The following is a 22,055-nucleotide window of genomic DNA, read 5'->3' on the forward strand; positions in this document are numbered from 1 at the left end:
TAAAATTTGCATATGCTGATTTATGTGTAGACAGCATATGGAAATTTAGAAATAATTACAGTAATTTACATAGAAATTCAATATATTTTACCATAGTGGAGAAGCCTGTGACTAAATTGCCTATATGCTCTCCAGTCTTTTGGGCAGGTACTAGCTGTTGATGAGCAACGTCAAGGCATTTGCAATCCATTCTTACAGGGTCCCCCCCCCCCTTTAAGCCGAACAGACAGCCTTTCAAATAAAGGGCTGTTCTCTGGCTACTCTTCACACACTGTCCTCTAGAGTGCAGGATTCAATTCAACCCTGTTCCTCATTCATTACTAACCTGCACATTGAGAAAAGCAAATACAAGAGTCATACTTCCAAATCAATATGGGGGGAAATCATCTGATTAATATTTCATTTGTTTTAACTGTGATTTACTACCCCCGAATCACTGGATTGTTGTGAAGATGAATGAAGCGAATTAGTGAAAACTTGAGGACATGACATTGTCAAGAGCAGGCTGATACATTGGCATAAAGGTAAAGGGTAAAGGGACCCCTGACTGTTAGGTCCAGTCGCAGACGACTCTGGGGTTGGGGAACTCATCTCGCTTTAGTGGCCGAGGGAGCCGGCATACAGCTTCCGGGTCATGTGGCCAGCATGACTAAGCCGCTTCTGGCGAACCAGAGCAGCGCATGGAAACGCTGTTTACCTTCCCGCCTATTTATCTCTTTGCACTTTGATGTGCTTTCAAACTGCTAGGTGGGCAGGAGCAGGGACCAAGCAACGGGAGTTCACCCCTTTGTGGGGATTCGAACTGCCGACCTTCTGATCGGCAAGCCCTAGGCTCTGTGGTTTAGACCACAGGGCCACCCTGGCATAGTATCATTATTAATGTTGCCACAGATATGTCTTAACCACTTCGCTGCCAATAAGCTACACTACAGGGATGAGACAGCTAAGGGGAGTGTTTGCAAGCCTGACCTAGCTACAGGTTCCAAGCCAACAATGAAAGAGGAACTTGACTGGGAGAAAGGAGCCAAATAAAAATGTACCCGAAATGTCTATTTTCAGTGCAAATCTAGCCACACTTACTCAAAATGAATGACATTGAGTTCAATGGGACCTACTCCTAATTAAGCATGTACAAGATTGAATCGAGGAAGGGCCCCAGTTCAATGGAAGACCATCTGCTTTGCATGCAAAAGGTCTCAGCTTCAATCTGTGGCGTCTCCAAATAGGGCTGGGAGAGACTTCTGGCTGAAATCCTGGAGATTTGCTACCAGCAAGTGTGTGGACAACACTGGTCTGGCTCCGTACGAATCAGCTTCCTATGTTCCTCGTTCGGCTTTGTGTGCTGATCTTTTCCTGTCCCATAGAGTCTCTGTTGGCAGCGCCTGTGGCGTACAACTGTTTATATTTAATGTATGCTGTCACTCGCTTCCACATTAGTCATAAATCAGCTGAAAGGAACCAAATGACCAGCTTCCTTCCCATTGGTTGTGGCAACATGCCGTTAGTCACACAGACCGTTAAGCAGATTGTTTCTTTTCATCTCTTAAAACAGGACCTGCAGAGTTCTTCACTTGGCTAGATTTGAATTGGTGGAAGTGCAAGCAGTTCGTGTATCTGGATGACTTCACCGCTTTCTTTTTCAGGTTCCCCTTTTATGGTTCCCACTCATAAAAGCCATCAGTGTATTGTGATATCATAGCCTTGGTAGTACAAAGGCTGCTCTTTAATGTGCAGTTTTAAATCCATTTTTCAAAAAGCTGTTGCTGATGTGAGGGAAGCTCTGATCTTAAATGTAATGCAATATGTTAAACATGGCTCAAATGATTTGTATTAATGTTTCCATCTGATTTTTTAGTTTATAAGTGTTTTGAGGACTTAAAGCATTATGTTTTACCTTAACAACGGAATTTAGGGAGCAATCCTAACTTCAGCTGATGCCAGGTGGGGCTGCTGTGAACAGGCGGATTGGACCCAAATCTTTATTATTTTATTATTTTATTTTATTTTATTTTATTTTATTTTATTTTATTTTATTTTATTTTATTTGGTTTGGTTTCTCAGATTAAAGTTTTACAATCACATATTCAACATACAACATAAAAACAAGATTCCAAGGAATCTCTTGGACTTCCCTCCTCCCCTTTGTGGGTCCTATTGTTAATCATTTCCTCCTGCATCTTTTATGATAATCCAAGTCTTTTACACCTCCATTATGCCCAAAATTCACCATTAAACTACAAGGGTTATTCCAGTCCTACAGATTTTATCTGTTTACAATGGTTTTTAAGATAAATTATAATTTTTCCCATTGGACCCATATCTGTCTCAATGCCATCACCTGACAGCACTGGGGTTGGCTTGGGATCCAATGGATCTGAGCCAGCTCAGCCACTCACCATCCTTGGAATGCCCCATTTTGAGGATCCTGCCAGTGACTCTCACCCACCCACGCCTTTGGAGGGTAGAAGGGGGCGGTCTGTGTTGATGGACTGATGCTACTGTCTCTCCGCAGGTGGTGGGCATTGGAGGCCAGCATGGCCAGGCAGAGGGGTATCCCCACTCAATCCACACACACACCCTTCGGACCAGAGCAAAGGGGCAAAGACTGCTCTAAGAAACTAGCTACCTGGTCTGGGGGGGGAATGAACCATAAATATAATTGCTACAATTTTCTTTATCCTGAAAGGCTCCTATTAACAATCCAGGCATAATGTTATGTACTAAGCTTGGATCCTAGAAAAATAGGCAAGTAGGATCCTAGAATGATTGGCCTGCAGGAAAAGACCAATCAGGCTCCAGGAGGAAGTTAATCAGCGTATTAGGCTGGTAGGATCGTAGAATGCAACAACTGATTGGCCTGCAGGAAAAGACCAATCAGGCTCCAGGAGGGAAGCAGAATCAGCCAATCAGATGGGACCCGTTGTGTAAATAATGTATGTAAAAGCCTGAGGTTTGGAGGGCAACTCAATCACCGTTTTACAAGCTGCAATAAAGAGCATGAAATCACTACAGGACTCTGAGAATATTTCACATAAGTTTGACCCCATTGCTGGGATGCTGTGTTCATTTTTGACTTATTTAGAATCATGGCATGGGACAGTGCTTGTGCAGAGGCAATGAAGAGGACAGCCATGGTGTGTGTTTTTTACTAGCAATGAGTTGGTCTAGTTTCAGGGGCAAGCTTCAACTGATAAGTCCCATCAGAGGAAGCTCTGCACAAGGACTTCCACATGCACAATGGAGGTTTCCTCCCTCACCTCCCCCATGGTGCTCCCTGCATTCTCAGAATTGGCTTGGGGGGTGGTCAGGAAAATCTGAGATAGCACACAGGAGCAGGAGAAGGGTGGTCATTCTGCTGGCAAGCCCAAAAGCTTTTCATAGAATCATAGAATCATAGAGTTGGAAGAGACCACAAGGGCCATCAAGTCCAACCTCCTGCCAAGCAGGAAACACCATCAGAGCACTCCTGACATATGGTTGTCAAGCCTCTGCTTAAAGACCTCCAAAGAAGGAGACTCCACCACACTCCTTTTGCTGGTAGAACAATCATAAGAATGTGACGTTGAGTTCCTCCAGTTATTTTATTTCACTTTACCTTGAATTTATGCACTTTGGAATAGACAGAAGCCAGCAATGCACAGGTTCCACCCATTAGGAAGAATAAGGGTGGCAAAATGTGTAGTGGAGTAAGAAATGAAGAACAAGCTTTCCATATGGTACACAGGAGAAGTGTGTGTGTGTTGGGAGGTGGGGAAAATACACTTAGGCAGGAGGTATCTTGTGTTAAGGAGACAGACCTGTTCTTTGTTCCATTCTCTATAAATCTGCATCCCCTCCGTTCCTTTCCCCAGAGGATCTATTTCCAGCCAATCAGCATAAATGGAGACATAGTCCTTATTCACACTGCATAGCTCCTTGGGGAAGGGTGGATGTCATAAAATACCAGGAAGGACAACCATTAAATCATACAGAAGGTTGTGGAATTTACCAGTATTAAATGGGATGATCTGAAACCTAAGAACTCAAAAACAAACAAATGCTGTTCTCTGGCCACCCCTGATCTCCCACCCTCCACTTTTCCTCTCCCCCTTTTGGATTAAAAACCCTCCAAGAACATTCAGTCTCTGGGGATCTGGGGAGTAATTAAACATTTTGTGCATCGTTTCATCCTCTGCCAAGCAGCTGGCATCGCACAAAACCTCCCCTTGCCAGCCTTTTTCACTGATGCCAAATAATATAAAATCCACCAATTGGAAGAAATCTCTAAATGCTTCTGAATCACCCTTGAGATCCCATGTGACTTAAACATATGGATGGTGTCAGGAAAGCTGTGGATCTGATAGCTGTGCTGTGTCCACAAGATACCATTTATTTGAAGTAGAGCCTTTGAGTAAGACAACTTGCACTTAGAAAGTCCGGGTTCAAATGAGCCCTCTCACTGTGTACTGTTGCAGACGGCCACAATATTGACAACTCAGGCTGCTACAGTCAAATAGCACTGTGTGCAAGGGTGGAATTTTGGGAGGGCAGTTCCTCCACACCATGTTTTAGCACAGAGGTATGGAGAAAGAAGATCCAGATCTACAAACAATTCCTGAAGCAAAGTTCTTAACCCGAGGTACTATTTCTGGGTGAGTGGAGTCTGTAACCTGAAGCGTATGTAACGCAAGGTACCACTGTATTTGCATCTGCAGGTTTTACTACTGGATAACTCCTGGTGTGCAGCAGGTAATGATTCACTCCTCCCCTCCCCGTACCTCCTTGCTCCTGTTGGCTCGCTCCCATTTTCACTGCTGGGTGAAAGGTCAACGGGAGCTGAGGAGTGTCTTGTTCAGGATAAATCATCCCCAAAGGATGTGGGTGAAAATGCTTATGATTGTCCAAATGTGGGAGAGGTAGAGCAAGGCAATGAAAATGCAAAGGGACATGATAGCAATTCAAAGAGGCCAGAGCCCCATAGGAAAAAATGCACATTGCAGAAGCATTTTTGAAGAGACAACATGTATTTTTGTTTTTTATGCTGTTGCTGTAAATCTCTGAGCCAAGATGCTTGGGTTTTTGTTCTGGTTTTTTTGTTTTTGTTTAAGAGCATAGTTATAGTGGGCGTAACGGAAACCTGGTGGAATGGAATGGAAATCTGGTGGAAACTGCTGAATGCGGTTGTCTCTGGATACAAACGCGATAGAAAGTTGCTCTGAATATCAAAGAGGACATAGAGTCCAGCAAGATAGAAGTTCCACAAAACAACAGTGGATGGCAACACTGGACTCCGAGAGTAATTTTGTAAGGGGACTGCATTATTGCTCTTCTGATATAATGACAGGATGGTGTTGAGATGGAAAATGAAACCAAGGAGGCATCAAAAGAACGAGATGTAGTAATAGGTAAGTCCAATTACCCTCACATAGACTAAGTATGTATCCCTGCACTGTAAAATTTCTAGATCCTTAAAATGACTGTATCATTTGTTATTAAACTGAGCAGATGAGAGGTGATCCTGGGCTTAAGTGGTGTCCTGGGCCCGCTACAAGATGCAAGTCTTGTTGCACCACTTGGATACAGGGACCAAACTGCAATCCAATTCAACAGATAACACCAGTGGACAATTGACAATAAAGCTCAGTGGCCTCACATTTTACTTTAAGAGAGGAAATGCTCCACAGTAAATGTAGCAGTCATGGGAAACGAGGACAGGTTCTGTTATGGATCAACACCTGGTTAAACAACAGGAAGCAGAGAGAATGGGGAAATGGACATTTCTCATAATGGAAGGGTGTAAGAAGTTGGGGGGGTTTCCCCCCAAGGAGTGGCACTATATTAGGAATGGTGGTTTGCAACTTGCCCGTGAATGACAGGGGTGAACCATGAGGTAGCCAAATTTGATGACACCCAATTGTTCCAGGTGGTAAGAACAAAAAGGTATTGCAGGACATTCTGTGTACAAAATGTAACATAGGAAACAGCACCTAGTCCTGGACATATTCTTGTTTCATCTCAACTGGGGAAAACCCCCACATTTTATATCATTCTATCTATGGCAATAGGTTTTGTTAGTGTGTGCTTATTAGACACGGTCTGTTCATAATTACTTGCCCTGGCAAATGCTACAAGAATGAATTCATCACTTGATTGTTTGTTTTCAACACCCATCTAGCATTTGCTTTTTCTCTCTTGCGGCTGGCATTGAATACTGGGCCAGACCTTGAAAAAGTACTTCCTTCCTGCTGGGAGTTGGTCAACAACATGACCAGGAATTCCACATCTGTTTGGGAACCACCCGGAATCTCTCTTTGCCATTCTAGACTGCTAAGTGTGGCTAAGTTCACGTGTATCCTGAGCAATTATGCATTGATTTTCTGCAATTGTAAAAGCAGTATGATTGGGATTGGTGTGTATATTTCGATGATGAACACTTTATATGTTTATTGGGGAGAGGGATAAGAACAAAAGAAGAGCTCTGTTGGATCAGACAGAGGTTCCCTCAGTAAAATCCCTTTTCCAGCATTCACAGTTGTTCTACTCTGTTTTTTCAGTTCTAACACCTTTGCAAAGCTCATGTTACCTGGATGCTAATTATGTTTAATAACAGGTGGGGGAGCTGAGTTCTTGCAGTAAGTTCTGCCTCAAAATAGCAGCCCAGCTTTTGCAACAATGATGCAACACCTCCTAAATAAATGTTAGATAAAACGCTCAAGCCAGAAATATAATACAAACTTCAAAACTGATTAGGGAGTTAGATCAGTCTTTCTCATGTTAGCCTGCTTCTCAGACAGACATGGTTTAAGCAGGCATAGGCAAACTGCCCTCCAGATGTTTTGGGACTACAACTCCCATCATCCCTTGCTAACAGGACCAGTGGTCAGGGATGATGGGAGTTGTAGTCCCAAAACATCTGGAGGGCCGAGTTTGCCTGTGTCTGGTTTACAGGAATGGAGTTTAACTAGAAGTAAAAAGTCTAGGTCTCATTTCCTTCTAATTGTAAATCTGTAACACCCACTGACAACCACGTGAAAGTGGTTGCTGATTCAACTTCACATATAAAGTCTCATTCACTAGCATAAGAATACTTTGCAAATGAAAAGTATAAGCAAGGGAGCATAGGATACAATCAAAATGATAAACGAACCATATAGGAAGTGATAGTCAACACCCTCCTTTTGCACAATAAACTACAAGGAAAGGATTATAATATAAATAGTTCTGTGTGGTTCACTTGGAAATATTAAGCATGATTTCCTGGAATTACATTCACTTTGTTGCCAAACCACCAAACAATAAAGAAAGTCCTAGAAAAAGTAACAGCAAAACAATGCCTTGGCTTATCTAAAGCAGACCTGTACAACTTGCGGTTTACCAAGCTGAAAAGAGTAGCTTACCTGTTTATTGTGCCCTCCTATGAATAGGACCTTCATAAAGCTCCTGTTTTGTGCCTGCCTAGGAATCGTAAAAAACACACACACAAAAACTGGATGGTTGTCAAGCACTAGGCATGTCATAATTCCTAGTTGATGGGCTGTATTTGGCTTGATAGGTCATAAACTAGATTAAAGAGTGCACATTTCAAGCAGAGTAATTGTGCCACCTAGTGGTCTAGAGATAACATCACAGCTGCATTTTTGGGTCCAGTAAATTCTATACGGCCTTGCCTGTAATTTAAAAAGATAAATTAAATGATGTGAATTTTATTTTACTTGTTTAAATTTATGAATTGTCTTCCACATAAGTCTCAGTGTGATTTAAGTAATTAAAAGTTACATCAAATTCCATAAACGTTTCACAAGAAACAACCAGAAAAACCTACTACATACTCTTCAACAGCATATAGAAAAACATAGTAAAACATTAAATGTTACAATCTTCCCCATACAGGGCTGCCTTAGATGGCTTGGGGGCTGGATGACTCCATACCCTCCAATGTTTCTCCAATGAAAATAGGGACAGCCTAAGGAAAAGAGGGACATTCCGGGATCAAATCAGAAACTGGGTCGGCTTCTGTAAATCTGGCAGTCCCTGGAAAATAGGGAGCCTTGGAGGGTCTGCCACTATATCTAGGATTAGTCCTGAGAAACAGTGTAGCTTTTCCATTAAGACTTCAGAAATAATTAGCATTTGATGTCTGTTATTTATGCCTCATGCCTGTCATGATTTTAAAATTGGTTTTGGAACCATATGTATGCATATAAGATGTTTACAACATGCAGGTAGGAATTCCTCCTCTCTCCTTAACAAAAATTACTGGTGCCCTCATTTCACTGTGTCTAAACTGTGCCAGATACTTCATTATTGACATCACAGCAGCTTCTTACTTTTTTTAAATGAGAGACTACATTTTTAATGGCAGGCAGGCTTATGCTTCTTCAGGAGATTTCTCTGATGGTATGTGTCAGAGCTGCCACCCAGTCCCAGCTCACATAGGACCAAGTCCGCCAGCGTTCACTTTATAAGAGTCTTTATTAAGTTACAGGTTTCATTTCCGAACTGCAGCGTGCAGCTCTACACCTTCTGCCCTAGGTCGGCGAAGACCCGTCTGAGTCCCCGCCTCTTGCACACCAGCTTAATACCCTAGCCTTGCTCCACCTCCTTCGCCTCTCCCTACGTCTCTGGGTCCTTCTGCCCCCCTGGGCCTCCTCCCTTCTACTCTCCTCTGACGCTGACCCCCCTGATCCTTCTGCCTCCTTGCGGCGGGCTTTGGGACCTGGCTCACTCTCCGGGCTGCTTACTGCTCCAGCTTCCGTTGCATTTGAACTTGGCGCGCGCGCCCAACTCTCTACTTTCCTCTTAACCGTTGCCTCGCTCTCTGAGGAGGGCGTGACCACCCCTGACTCGTGCCCTCCCTCCTGCTGACAGCCTCCGGAACCCGATGCCTGGCTACCTTCCTCCCTGCTGCTCTCAGTCTTGAGCGTGGGTCCCGACTTCCAGCTGCTGCCGCTCTCAGTTATGAGCGTGGGTCCCGACTTCCAGCTGCTACTCTCTGAATCTCCTCTGTTCCCTTCCTCCTGGGGTGTCCCCCCGGATCCCCCCCTTGCTCTGCTCACTGGGGCTCCCTTTTGGGAGTCCTCTGACTCACTGCTTAGGCTTGGAGATCTCGGGTCGTCATCATCACTCATTTTCCCTTCGGATTCCTCCCCCTCGCTCTCTGCTTCCTCCCTTCTCTGCGTCTCTGCTCCTGAACCCCTGACAGTATGGAAATCATTTATCACTGTGGCACTTACATCTTGCTATATATCACGATGGATTCACATTGGGCTTGCTATTGTGGCTAGAGAATTTGTGCTGGGATGGTTGTTAAAATCAATGTTCTCCTTAGTGCAGCATTTTCAATTTCTTCCTTGTTCAGCAAGCCATTACAGAGAAACATGACGTCTGAAGAGATTTTCTTTTTCAAGTCCACTTACAGAAATCCTCCTAAAATAGTTGTCTTTTGGCCAAAGATTACAGTGGACGATTGGGTTGCAAACGTGATCCGTGCGGGAGGCACGTTCGCAACCCGCAGCGCTACGTCTGCACACACGCAGGTCGCAATTCAGCACTTCTGCGCATGCGCAAAGCGTGATTTAGCGCTTCTGTGCATGCACGAGCACCAAAACCTAGAAGTAACCTGTTCTGGTACTTTTGGGTTCGGCATGGTGCACAACCCGAAAACACAAAACCTGAAGCATCTGTAACCTGAGGTATGACTGTATATGCACTTTATCCCTTACAGTTGTGTGGATCACATCAACAGTTCTGGGGCTTGGCAGGAGGATCCATAATTACAGACACCCAGAGATGAACCTGAACTGAAGCATTTGAGAGACTCTACTTCCTAACACAAAGAATGGTCAACCATCATAACATTTGAACTGTTTATTGTTGTTAATGTTACAGCATAATAATAATTTTAAAAAAGAAAAGCAACATAAAGGATTTAATTAACACAAGTAAGATAATTACATATTGATTGTTTCATTTTATCAAAGATATTATTTTAGGAGGAAGTATAAAAGCAAAAACATCTATCTTTGAATTCATAAGATGTGGCTGAGTATTGCCAACTTTAAACAACAGTGGTGTAGGAAATATCCGGCTTGCAGATAGCAGCCTGTTCTGGGGGCTGGGGTCGGGGGAAGCTCGGGCTTCCCCCGCCCCAGCCCCGCACCTGGGGGGGAAATAATTTTTTTTCCTTTATTTCCCCCCCAAAAAACTAGGTGCATCCTATGGGCCGGTGCCCACACAACCCTAGCCATTGGCTATAAAGGCTGAGACTGATGTTAGTTGTAATCCAAAACATCTGGAGGCCACCAGGTTTGGTAATGTTGTTGCTATAGATGCTTTTTTCATGGCCGTTCAGCTCAGAAGCTCCCTTCCCTATGATGATTTCACATGCCCCCAGACGAAGCTGTGAGTGACACTTAAAACTATCTCTGTAAATATTAGCTTTCTCTTCAGAGCTAAAAGCAGAGAGGATGATGCACTGAGCAATAGAAACCTTATTCATATTCAGAGGGCATTGCTGAAGACTGGGAACTGACTGTCCTAACACATACATATTCTATGCAAATCAAAATCACCAAAATATTAAGAAAAGGTATTATGCGATTTGGATCAGGGGACTGTGAAAATTAAAGTGATGAAGGTCATTGAAATGCCATTGCGTATTTGCCCTTGGAGTAATCAATAATACTGATCAATTAACTACTCCATACTCACTTTACTAATTCTGATTGCTTACTGTTATTAGCGAGTGCACCTGTTGTCATTATTGGAACTTGGATGGTATCTGGAACTAAACAACTGCAGAGATACACATAAAACGTAGCTAAGAAGACAGAAAAGGTGTATAGAATATGCACTGACTTAGACATGCTGCTGCCTCCTCTAAGTGGATTCCTTTGGACTTTACCACACTTTTGAAATTGTGGTGGATGCTACGTGCAAAATACACACCCATTTACAATTGTGTGAATTCCATGTGAGCAGGTTTGTACGTGCACCATTCTCCATGTGATTCTGGATGCACACGAGCTTGTTATCAAGGAGGCTCCTGCCCGCTTGAATGTGCCCAATGCAACTGGCCAAAGGAAGCAAACAATTTGCAGAAAAATCTCGACAGCAACACATTTTCAAGGGTCTCCTTGACTGCTCCTTGCTTATACAACCACCATAATGTCTTCCAGTGGTTTCCGTGTCAGGTCTGGCACAGTAGCATCTTTTCTGGGGTAGCCGACAGGTAACAGCAAGAGTAGCTTTTCATTTGTTGGACGCTCAAGCAGCACCCTTAGGCGTGGGCCGCAATTCAGGGGTGTAGAGGTAACCGTCACCAGACCCACATTCTAAAGAAGAAAAGGAAATACTGGAACACTCTGGGAACACAGCATCTATCACCTCCCTTATCTGTGCTCTATAAACTTCCTTCTTTACATGTTCACAAAAATGAATAAATCTGTTAGACTCTTTTCTCCTTTTTGCTATACATAATAGTTATTTTGGTGGTTCCCCTTCCCTGTATGTAAGGGGTAAAACTCTGCAGCTCATGAAACTGCTCCTCATAACATCAAGCCATAACCCAGAAGTTATGCGTGATGACATACAGCATGCTTTTGCAGATGTTTTAGCTCACCACATATGAGCTCACATGGTGTAGCCACAGAAGAGCTGGGTTTTAAAGTGTTGTTGTTTTTAAATTCCTCTCAGCTTACTGTGCAGCCTCAACCGTGTCATTATCTCCAGTCCTAGCCTACCTTAAAGGATTGTTATAAGGCTGAAGTGACCCTCTTATAAACTCCACAAAAGAAGGATGAGAAGCAAGTGTGACTTGCAATGGTGTGCATAACCTTATTTGAAGACTGGGGGCTGGGTCCCATTGAAACAAACAGCACAGTCAAATGCTTGAGGCTGATGTTCTAACAAGCCTGCTTACTAAAATGCAGGTCCAAAGACTTACTTTGGAATAAATGGAGAAGGGCCACAGTAGCTCAGGGATAGGTCCGTGCTTTGCATGTTGGAGGTCCCAGGTGCAGTTAAATGGATCTGACTCAGTATAAGCTTCCCATGCTCCTAAGTATGTTTAGTATTGGAGCCCCAGTGGGACTTAGGCATGCTCAGCTTTCTCTGGCTCGTATCTAAATATATACTTATGTATACTTTACGTTACAGACCACAGTATTTCTCTGTGTGTTTTTGCTCAAACTTTCACCGCAGCCTATGCTAACCTAACAGTTGTGCCTGAGCATCTGCTTCTCTGTGTGGTAGTCCTAGGGAACTTCCAGACTGTTAAATTGACAAATTCAGATTGTGCACTTTAGACTTGATGCTCTTGTGCAACAAAGCCACTCCCCTCCATGGACCTTTTGCATTCAGGAAAATGACAAGCATTGGGAATTGCTTGATGCCACAATATCTAGCCTCTCTGCAAACAAGTCAGGATGAATGCTCAATAGAGAGATGGCCTGGAAATAACCCTAGGGTTCTCCCAGTGGTGTTTTTCCTGATCTGGGATACCTGGAAATGTGGTCTGTTTCCTTTTAAGCCCTTCCCTGCCTTCCACACCTTAGCCAATGTGACCCAGAACACAATTTACTGAGAGGCTTCCCTACAGGCTACTATCTTGAATACCTGCTGCACATTTCTTACGTTTCATCCACCTCTTGCTTTTCCCCAAATTGCAAGCATACCTGGAGTGCAGCGAGGAGGATGCCGCAGGCAATAGACACACTGATCTCATTGTAGTAGTGGGTTTTCTTTTTCCCATTTGGAAGCCTTCCATACACCTGCTTGAAAATAAGAATCAGGTAGGGAGCTGCATCCAAGTATTCTTTTATCCAGTTTGTCCTAGAAAAGGATATTTGTAAAATGTTATTTAACCTTTAGCTCCACATAAAATATTTGCATTGGCTAACCTTCCTCCCCTGGCTATATACAACACTTTGCTCTAATCTGATAAGTCTGACAGTCTGTGCTTTTTGGAATCAAAATATTTAGCAACTGGTTGCTCCTCATCTTTGGTCCTAATTGCTTCTAAAACATGTGCGTAGGTTGGTTGTAGTTTTCCCTATCTGCAATATAGGTCCTGCGTTATAATCTAAGGTTACCAGATTTTTTTCAATGAATCCGGGGACATTTTCAACTTCAATGTATTTTGTATGGGAACTGATTTGTAAATCCGGGAACTGTCCCTGGGAAACGGGGACATCTGGTAACCTTATTATAATCTATATCATTAAAAGCAAAACAAAAACAAATGGGATGTCACAAGGAAGCAAGATATTTTGGAGTATTAATGCTACAAGCCCTTCCATCTTATACTCAGATTGTATGCTTGCGAAAACAAAACCATATACAGTATCTGAAATACACCATGATATCCAGTGACATCCATTCCAAAGAAACCAAACCCTGTGTAAGTGCTGGAATCTCTGGGGTCTCTCACTGCTTGCGGGTTGGGGTGCACACAACAATATATATATTCCATCTGTTTAAGCTGCCAGACTTTTATGGAGAAGCATGTGCGTGTGGTCAGAGTCTTGGACTGGACCACCCACAGGTTACATTTTGCTCTTATTGCTTTTAGCTATCGTAGGGGGTGTCAAGGATGCCTTGATGGGCTGAAAGTTGGGATATAAACATTTTCAATAAAAAATAAAGACATGGTGATGGATTGATGCTATTTACATAGTGAACCCTGAAGTCTGATGAAATTAGAAAAGTTCCCTTTTCCAGCTAGAAGTCGTTCCCTTGAGCTTTCTATTTCAGCTTCAGAAAGCAAGAATGGAGTGTTAGAAATACATATTTAAACAGTGAAATAAGTGAGTTGCTTTTAAAGGGCAGCAAATCTCTCCAAGTTCTTTACTGAAAACCTAATCTAATCTGGAAACTTTCAGCCTAAGCTTTTCTAAAAAATCCATCTCTCAGATTAGTTAACATCCCTGGCATTTACTAATTTTTAGAAAATATATATGCTGCTCTTCAAACAATAGTGTCTGTTATTTATTGAAAATAATAAAAGAGGAATCAGCCACATACAAATAAAACATTGAACGGGAACTGTGATCCTGTAACCACTTATATATGGATAAGTCCCATTAAAATATATGTGACTGGCAAGTAAATCCACTGTTGAAATCAGGCTTAGGCTCACAAATGCTGACATCAGCCTTCTTCAAGTATTTTTCTGATTCAGTAATTCCATATGTGAGTGGGATACAGGGATCCTCTGCCTGCCCCATTGCTGTGACCCTCTATGAGCTGAATGGATGCTGCCTGAAGTGTCAGCTTCACTTATGTAGGCTCCCTGCACAATGGAGTCTCTCTGATTTTCCAAGGTTCTACACTGTACAGGGAGCTCCCCAGATCAGACATCCGTTCATCAACTCATGGATGGTCAATGGGGCACAGCTAGCGCATTTGTACCGTTGGCCGTCCTCATATTCTAAGCTTAGAAGAACACCTGAAGATACCAAACCCTTTTGGACTTTATGCCACTATCTAAGAAACAAGAGCTATGTATGCACACTTACCCATTTGTAGCACCAAAATGTAGTTTACCTGACTCTGGAATCATTCATGCTCATCCGCAACATGCTGCTTTCAATCTGAATTTATTCTGGATCTTGCCATCCACGTGGGTGGAATATGGTTACTTGATACATGTTTGAAAACTCTCTGCTTGATTAGGAAATTCTCCAAAATCTGCACTTCCGACATGAGTTGCCATATGTCTGGATTTTCCCCAGACATTTAAGCGATTTCCACCAGGTTGCTGTTACAGACGACCTAATCCTGGCTATGTCTGGGAAATTCCAGACATATGGCAACTCTGGGTTATCAATGTCCTTTCGCCCCTGCACTTGCCCCAGTGAATGAAAAAGTGGTGATTTTGACCTTAGTATACTCCTACACATGACATCGTTGTGCAGATGTGAGCACACACACACTCTGCTAGGACTACAAACATCAGTTTTTATCTGTTTTCCAATGGATTCATTGTGGGATAATGCAGAATTTATCTGCACCAAATGTTTACATTGGGAATGAAACCACTTTCTCAAGAGGCACTTTCTCAGGGCAAAAAGAAAATGCAGTAAATCTAGATTGTGTCTGGACTACATAGAAATAAAAATACTCTGTTTCCATTGTTTCCAGAATAAAATGTTCTTTTAGAACATTAGAAGAGGGTCTTGGAAGAGGAATCTAGAAGATTCAGGTGCTCACTGACATATACTGCTCCTATAACCATTTGGAGATTTGAAAATTAAAACCAGCACCTTGAATTATATCTATAATATCCTGTCCAATATCCTGTCTCTCACACATTTTGATTCCAGGCCTTCTCCAAAAAGCATAATAAAAGACCTATTTAAGCCACAGAAGCTGCCTGGAGCAGTCAGTATCACACTGGTATTGGTACCTCAATCTTTTCAGGTCATTAACCCATTTGTCCCCCATCCTTTTTTTGTAGTTTATTTCTTCTTCATCTTCAATGATCTCCCGGATCTTGTGTTTTATTTCTGCATCTTGCACTACTACAAAGGTCCAAGGCTCCGTGTGTGCCCCGCTGGGAGATGTTCCTTTAATCAAATCAAATAAATGCTCATATTAAAGGAAGCTGTGACACCCAGGAGATCTCACCCTAGTTCTTCAAATTCCATGATTTATTTGATTTTCATTGGAGGGGTAATGTGGGAGCAAGGAAGGTGTCTGTGGGGAGAGGAAACAAATTCTTATAACACACTTTGCAACCCAGTGCTGAAATGCAGCCTGAGATGTTTAGATCTACTCTAGGCTCTAGAGCAAGGATGGGGAACCTGTGGCCATTCAGATGTTACTGGACTCCAGATCCCATGTGCCTCAACCAGCACAGCCAATGGTCAGCTGCAGTCCAGCTGCAGGGCCAGTGATCTAATGCCAGTGTTTCTGGGCTGTGTCTCTTCCTGTGTGGTCCTTGGTTTCTCACATTACCCGGGTTGCATGCAAAGCTTCCCATCACACCAGCATAATGTAAAAAACATGTACACAGTTAGAATGCTGGGAGGGGATCCTTTGAGGAATATTGAAGTCAGCTGTGAATTTTGACACAAAGGGGTGCCCTCCTCCTCCTCTTTGCTATGACTCCTATTGCAGACATCATTTCATAATATCACTTGAACACATTTACCATAAAGCCAATGGGATACTAGAATGTCTGCCCAACGTTTTTGTCACTCCCAAGGAATCCATTCGGGCAGCGTAGTACCTGCTGTTTTAATCACGTTGTCAATGACCTCTTTTGGAACCGGCTTGTCACTTATAAACCGTACCGATCGTCTCTTATTGAGAAGCTCGTAGAAAGCCTTTGATCTCTTCACCATGTCTTCTTCAGTATATCGCTCAGTTGAAAAGGGGACATGAGCAATGTTGTCATCTAAGCCTTGCCATTCACCACCATCATCTGAGTGGGGAGAAGGGGAGAGAAGCAGAGTGGGGAGAAAGGGGGAGAAAGTTACCTATTTTCCAGAAGAGATTTGCTTAACTCGCTGTGAGAAAATTATTAAACTTGTTTTTCTGATATATATAAATGTAAAGCATTATTGATTGATTGATTGATTGATTGATTGATTAAATCTGTATACCGTATAACCGTGGGTCTCAGGGCAGTTCACAACACAAAACTACACACAAAATACATAATAGAAATAGAAACAGATACAACCCAGGAATGTCAGTCAACACGTTTCCCATGGATAAAAACAATCTCTAGCACAGCTCATTGCAAAGACAGCCCTGGAAGAGCGCAAGAGAACTCTGGGCAGAACACCTTATGAAAAAGGAGGTCTTCAAGCAGGGGAAGGTGGGACAACTGCATCAAGATGAGAACCAGATTTGATGACCTATGAGGTCCTGTCCAACTCTTATGATTCTATGGAGTCACTGCCCCTCTATGCCTCTAGTGCTCCCCTACCCCTCCAAAATGCCTATCAAAATAACCTACACATTCTGATGGCATTGCACGGTGCATTTAATAGCCCCCACCAGTAATGGCAGAGATGTATAAATACACAGCATGATGATGTAAGGGCATGGGAGCAACTTTAACTTCACATTACAGCAGCAGAAGACGAGAGCCCACCATTTTGGTTGGCAGTTCTGTCTTTTTTTGTAACAAGTAGCTCTGCAGGAAGAATATAGATTAGGTAGAGATTCTGCAGAGACAAATGTGTGTCACTGTGTGGGAGGAGCAGTGCTTGGGAGTTGTGATGATTTTTGGAGTCCCAGGAAGAAGAACAAATAAAAAAATGCTACTAATAATACGTGTCATGAGTTATATTTTCTAATAACACAAATTGTGGTGGGATGGTTATAATTTGACCTTATAAAATCAATGAAAGCTGGTCTGCTTTGTAAACACTTTTTCCAGTGCCCTTGCAAACCCAGTAAATATGAGAGTGATATCTCCATTACTGTGTAAGCTATTTAAAAGACATTAAAAATCCATTCTGAAAAGGGATGTCCCATATAATGCAAATTTAATACTAGTAGCTGATATTGACTAGTCTAAAGTTCAAATTGGACCTGTTGTGATGCAATAAGGAAGTGTAAAGATCTCCATTTCTTATTTTCTGGTTTGCAAAGTGATTATCAGTTGAAATGGCCACAATAAACAGAGTTGTACAGCTTGGTCCTATATATGTTTACTTGGGAAACAAGTCTCACTCATTCAGGTAGGTAGCCATGTTGGTCTGACGCAGTCAAAATAAATTAAAAAATTAAAAAATTGTCCAGTAGCACCGTAGAGACCAACTAAGTTTGTTCTGGGTATAAGCTTTCGTGTGCATGCACGCTTCTTCAGATACAAAGATACAAAGTCCCACTGTATTCATCTTTACTTACTCTCAAGTAGGCATTTTCTCATAATAATATAAAAGAAGAAAATGCACACAGGTTTGAAACAGGAGAACAACATTTGGCCTGCAGCAGTGACATTTGTGACGCTAAAACAGTATGTTCTGCACCTTTTCCACTTAAAAAACTATTGAGCTGCTGAAGCTGGTAAAGAGTGTCTCCTTAAGCTGCAGTCAAAAATCACAAAAATTGCTTTGAAGCATTCTTAACCTTTCCCAAACTGCTACCTCACTCCATTAAGTGAGTCTAGCGACTCCATCCAAGCAGTTCAGTGGTCTCAAAATAATGGACTGCTGGGTTAGAGGTATGTGATTTCATTGGTTTCTGACGTCTCTCACTCACACACCCTTCCATTGTCCTGAATCTCCTGAGCCAAATCCTAAGGGCATTCTGGAAATATATTGGTGCTAACTATGGTGTATATAGTTCTATGTGTTGGATTAATCTAGCTTTAAACCTATTCCTGAATCTTGAGTTATTCCAAGAAGCAATAGACGCATGATACATCTTCATTGATCCAACATAGCAGGAACAGCGAACTTGTGCTCTCTCCCCCCAAAGCAGTTGGACTTCAGCTCCCATCAGTCTCAGTCAGGATGGACAGTGATTATTAATTATGGTAGTTGGAGTCTGGCAACATCAGGAAGGCCATAGGTTCCCCAGCAATGTATTATCAAAACCACCAGTGAGGACTTTGTCCTGGCAACAGAATATCCACACCACATTTCTTAATGTATCTCCAGTTAAGACATGAAGTGAGAAAGGTGTTTGTAAAGATGGGTGATTGACTATCAAGACTGCTACTGTTATTATTCTTGAAAAATAATTGTAGAAGAATGCCATCAAGTCTCATAAATAGATTGATAATTTCTATACCTCCCCCTTTTTTTACTAGGTTTATTTGTGTATGTTCCAAGCAGACGTGGACTATTTTCAGAATGTGAGTTAATGCTTAATTTAAAAGGAACTTTATAAATAAAATACTAAGCTGTAACCTTTACTGGGTTCCTACCTAGGCTTCCTCTGCTCTATGAGAAATCTACAGAGCTTGGATATAAAACTTTGAGTAAATCAAAACAAACCTACCATGTCACTAATGAATGGTATACATCCCACAATCCTGGTTGTGGAAGCTGCTTATTTTCTCTGACTACGATGGCTGCAGGTTTCCATCATGTGGGTTGCCTGACTCATCCACCACAAAGCTTTTAACGTGGTTGATGTGCAAAATGTTAAGCATTTTTCTTTTCTTTTCTTTTTACAAATAAAGCTTACATTGGACTTTGCATCCCTCCAACCTAAATCTGTTATTAACTCCCCCCCCCCCATTTCTTACATTTGGATTTCCTACAAACCTTCATTGGCTAAAATACACATTTCATTTCAAAAAGCTTTCTCTTCCACTTTCTGTCCTCAGTCAGAAACATTAGCATGTGCATGCAACCCAGTTTAAAGCACAATATTGTGTAGATGCCTGTTGCACTCAGATCAGACAACCTGTCCGCCATGGGCAGGCACCTGCTGTGGGCACAAAAAAGGACCAAAAACTGTCCCAAGCAGAATGGTTTTTCCTTATGCTCCACAAAAACACTGCACAGAAGGTATTGTGCTGAGTTATTTTGAGCCCTGCAACTGCAAACATGGGGATAAAAGACTATTTTCTCACAGAGGTATTAGCTTAGCTGCTTTAATTTCCTTAGAGATAAAAGGTGCTTGACTGGCAGCGATCTTGGACTTTAATCAAGTGCAGCTCAAGCAGAAATTACTGTTCTGTTGATAAGAAGCAAAGTGTGTGTGTGGTGTGTGTTTGTCAGAGAGGTGGGGAGAGAGAGAGAGAGACCATGCTAAAGGGCTTCAGGAATGTTTTGCAGTTGTGTGTTCATTATACAGCACACACAACTGGAGATTTGCCCATTACCTTTTACTTATAAAGTGTATTCTAATCTGAGGGTGGATATTTAGGGCAACATTTTTTATTTGGATCATTTAAATTCCTAGACAGAGACATGGGCATAGCCGGGGGGGCAGAGGGGGGCAGCTGCCCCACCCTAAATCAAGTAAAGCAATAAAAATACTTAACTAACTGAGGTTCTGCCCCCCCAACATAAAGCCTGCCCCCCTAATATAAATCCTGGCTATGCCCATGGACTGAGAAGTAAAAAACAAAAGGAGATATGGAAGAAAAAGAGAATCAGTTAGGTGACACATAAAAAATGGAGACTTATTTCACATCGGACACTTCCCTTTGTTTTTGTTTAGAAAGGATTAGGGCACTCACTGTTAATTATTTAAAATCTACTTAGTATCACCAGCATCGCAGACACCATATAGCACATGTAATTGACATACTCTCCATCTAGAAAGCTCACGGTCTATGTTAGGCAGACTTACAAGGCAATTCTATACATGGCTTCTCAGAAGTAAGTCCTGCTGAATTCAATGGGGCTTACTTCCAGATAAGTGACTATAGGATTGCAACTGAACTGTTAGCTTTAATGCAAAATTATCCACTCTTTGTCATTCTTTATAAGTCGAGGAAGAAGTGAAAATCCCCAATCCATCCAGGGCCAGACATACACAGAAGCTGTACTTAGATCTGGAACCTCTTTCATGAACCCTGCAAATTTCTTTAACGTGGTTTAATCAGTGTCACGTAGAATCAGTTTCAATTGGTGGCGCATATAGTGTTACTGTTACAGATCTTGTTCCTCACAGCCCATATAATCACCATTGCTTATTTTCTCTTTCAGAATCATCACTACCTACATACACTATACAGCCATAGAGGAGGCCCCACAGACAGAGATGCTGCAATTACCACTTTTGGGTCCTTTTCTTGGACCCCATTGGCAACACTATGTCAAATGAAATGCACACAGTTAGGAACTCTCACTAATTTTCTCCGTCACCCCAAGATACGGGTTTTTACTGCTCTTGAGCCACAGGTGACTCCCAAGCCACCTTTCTAATTCACCCTTCCTGAAATAAATATATGTACCCAAATTCAGCTGCTGTTCAAAATGCAGACTTCTCCAAATTGTGGGTTGCATTTCTCCAGCCAAATAATGTGTACAAAAGTGCATTTATTAGAGAAGACTGTGCATACAAAGGCATGCTATTAGTGAAGAAAGTAAACAAAAATGCATTATGTTAGAGAAAATTGCTTGCAAATATGCATATATTTGGCAAAACTGCAGACACAAAAATAGCATATTAGTAGAAATGGGCACAAAAATGCTGACAGATCTTCCTGGGAACTTCAACAATCCACATTTCCATATCTGTTTCAGACTGGAAAAATGAGAAGCTCAGAGAAATCAAAACTGGCAGATTTGCCATTGCCTAACTATGAGCAGGGGTACGGGTGGCGCTGTGGGTTAAACCACAGAGCCTAGGGCTTGCCGATCAGAAGGTCGGCAGTTCGAATCCCCACAAAGGGGTGAACTCCCATTGCTTGGTCCCTGCTCCTGCCAACCTAGCAGTTCGAAAGCACGTCAAAGTACAAGTAGACAAATAGGTACCGCTCCGGCGGGAAGGTAAACGGCGTTTCCGTGCGCTGCTCTGGTTCGCCAGAAGTGGCTTAGTCATGCTGGCTACATGACCCGGAAGCTGTACGCCAGCTCCCTCAGCCAATAAAGCGAGATGAGCGCAGCAACCCCAGAGTCATCTGCGAATGGACCTAATGGTCAGGGGTCCCTTTACCTTTACCTGTGAGTAGCCAAAAATTGGCTTAACCCTGGGATCACATCTTTCTTTTTGTCCAAACTAGAGGAACATCAGCATGCAAATGCTGAACTATTCTCTTTTTTCTTCCTCCTCTTGCATACCTTCTTCATCCACAGGCAGATCGGTGCTGTCTTTTAAGTCTTCATCCACCCACGGGCGAGACTCTGTCTTCTGGCTGGCTTTGCTCTGCTCTTTTTTGCTGCTCTTCCTGCTTCCTTTCAGTATTATTACAATCAAGACACAGATTATTGCTACAAAGACAGGAGTTAGAGGAGAGAATGCCATAGTCCGCACTCAACAAATGCTTCCCTTTCAAAAGAGTGAGAGATTTGATGAGATCGAGACTGAAACGCACAGAAGGGGTGGAACTAATGGCGCATTGAATGAAAAAGAGCAATGTTCAGCTCTCTTGGCTCACTGCAGCCAGGAACCTTTCATAACTGTTTACACAAATCACTTGCTCTTCAACCTTC

At 42.5% G+C, this 22,055-nt stretch overlaps 1 protein-coding gene across 1 annotated transcript; it reads right to left on the reverse strand.

Annotated features, from left to right (window-relative positions):
* Positions 1 to 10,194: 10,194 nt before the first annotated feature.
* IYD (iodotyrosine deiodinase) lies at positions 10,195 to 21,953 on the reverse strand. Its single transcript, XM_082216738.1, has 5 exons — positions 21,684 to 21,953; positions 16,211 to 16,405; positions 15,386 to 15,545; positions 12,654 to 12,810; positions 10,195 to 11,312 (listed from the first exon to the last, which is right to left on the reverse strand). The coding sequence occupies exons 1-5, from the start codon at positions 21,865 to 21,867 to the stop codon at positions 11,130 to 11,132; spliced, it is 879 nt and encodes a 292-aa protein (XP_082072864.1). The 5' UTR covers positions 21,868 to 21,953; the 3' UTR covers positions 10,195 to 11,129.
* Between the last annotated feature and the right edge of the window lie 102 nt (positions 21,954 to 22,055).

Source organism: Podarcis vaucheri (genome assembly GCF_965113315.1).
Source record: "Podarcis vaucheri genome assembly, chromosome: 3".
In the NCBI taxonomy this organism is placed as follows: domain Eukaryota; kingdom Metazoa; phylum Chordata; class Lepidosauria; order Squamata; family Lacertidae; genus Podarcis; species Podarcis vaucheri.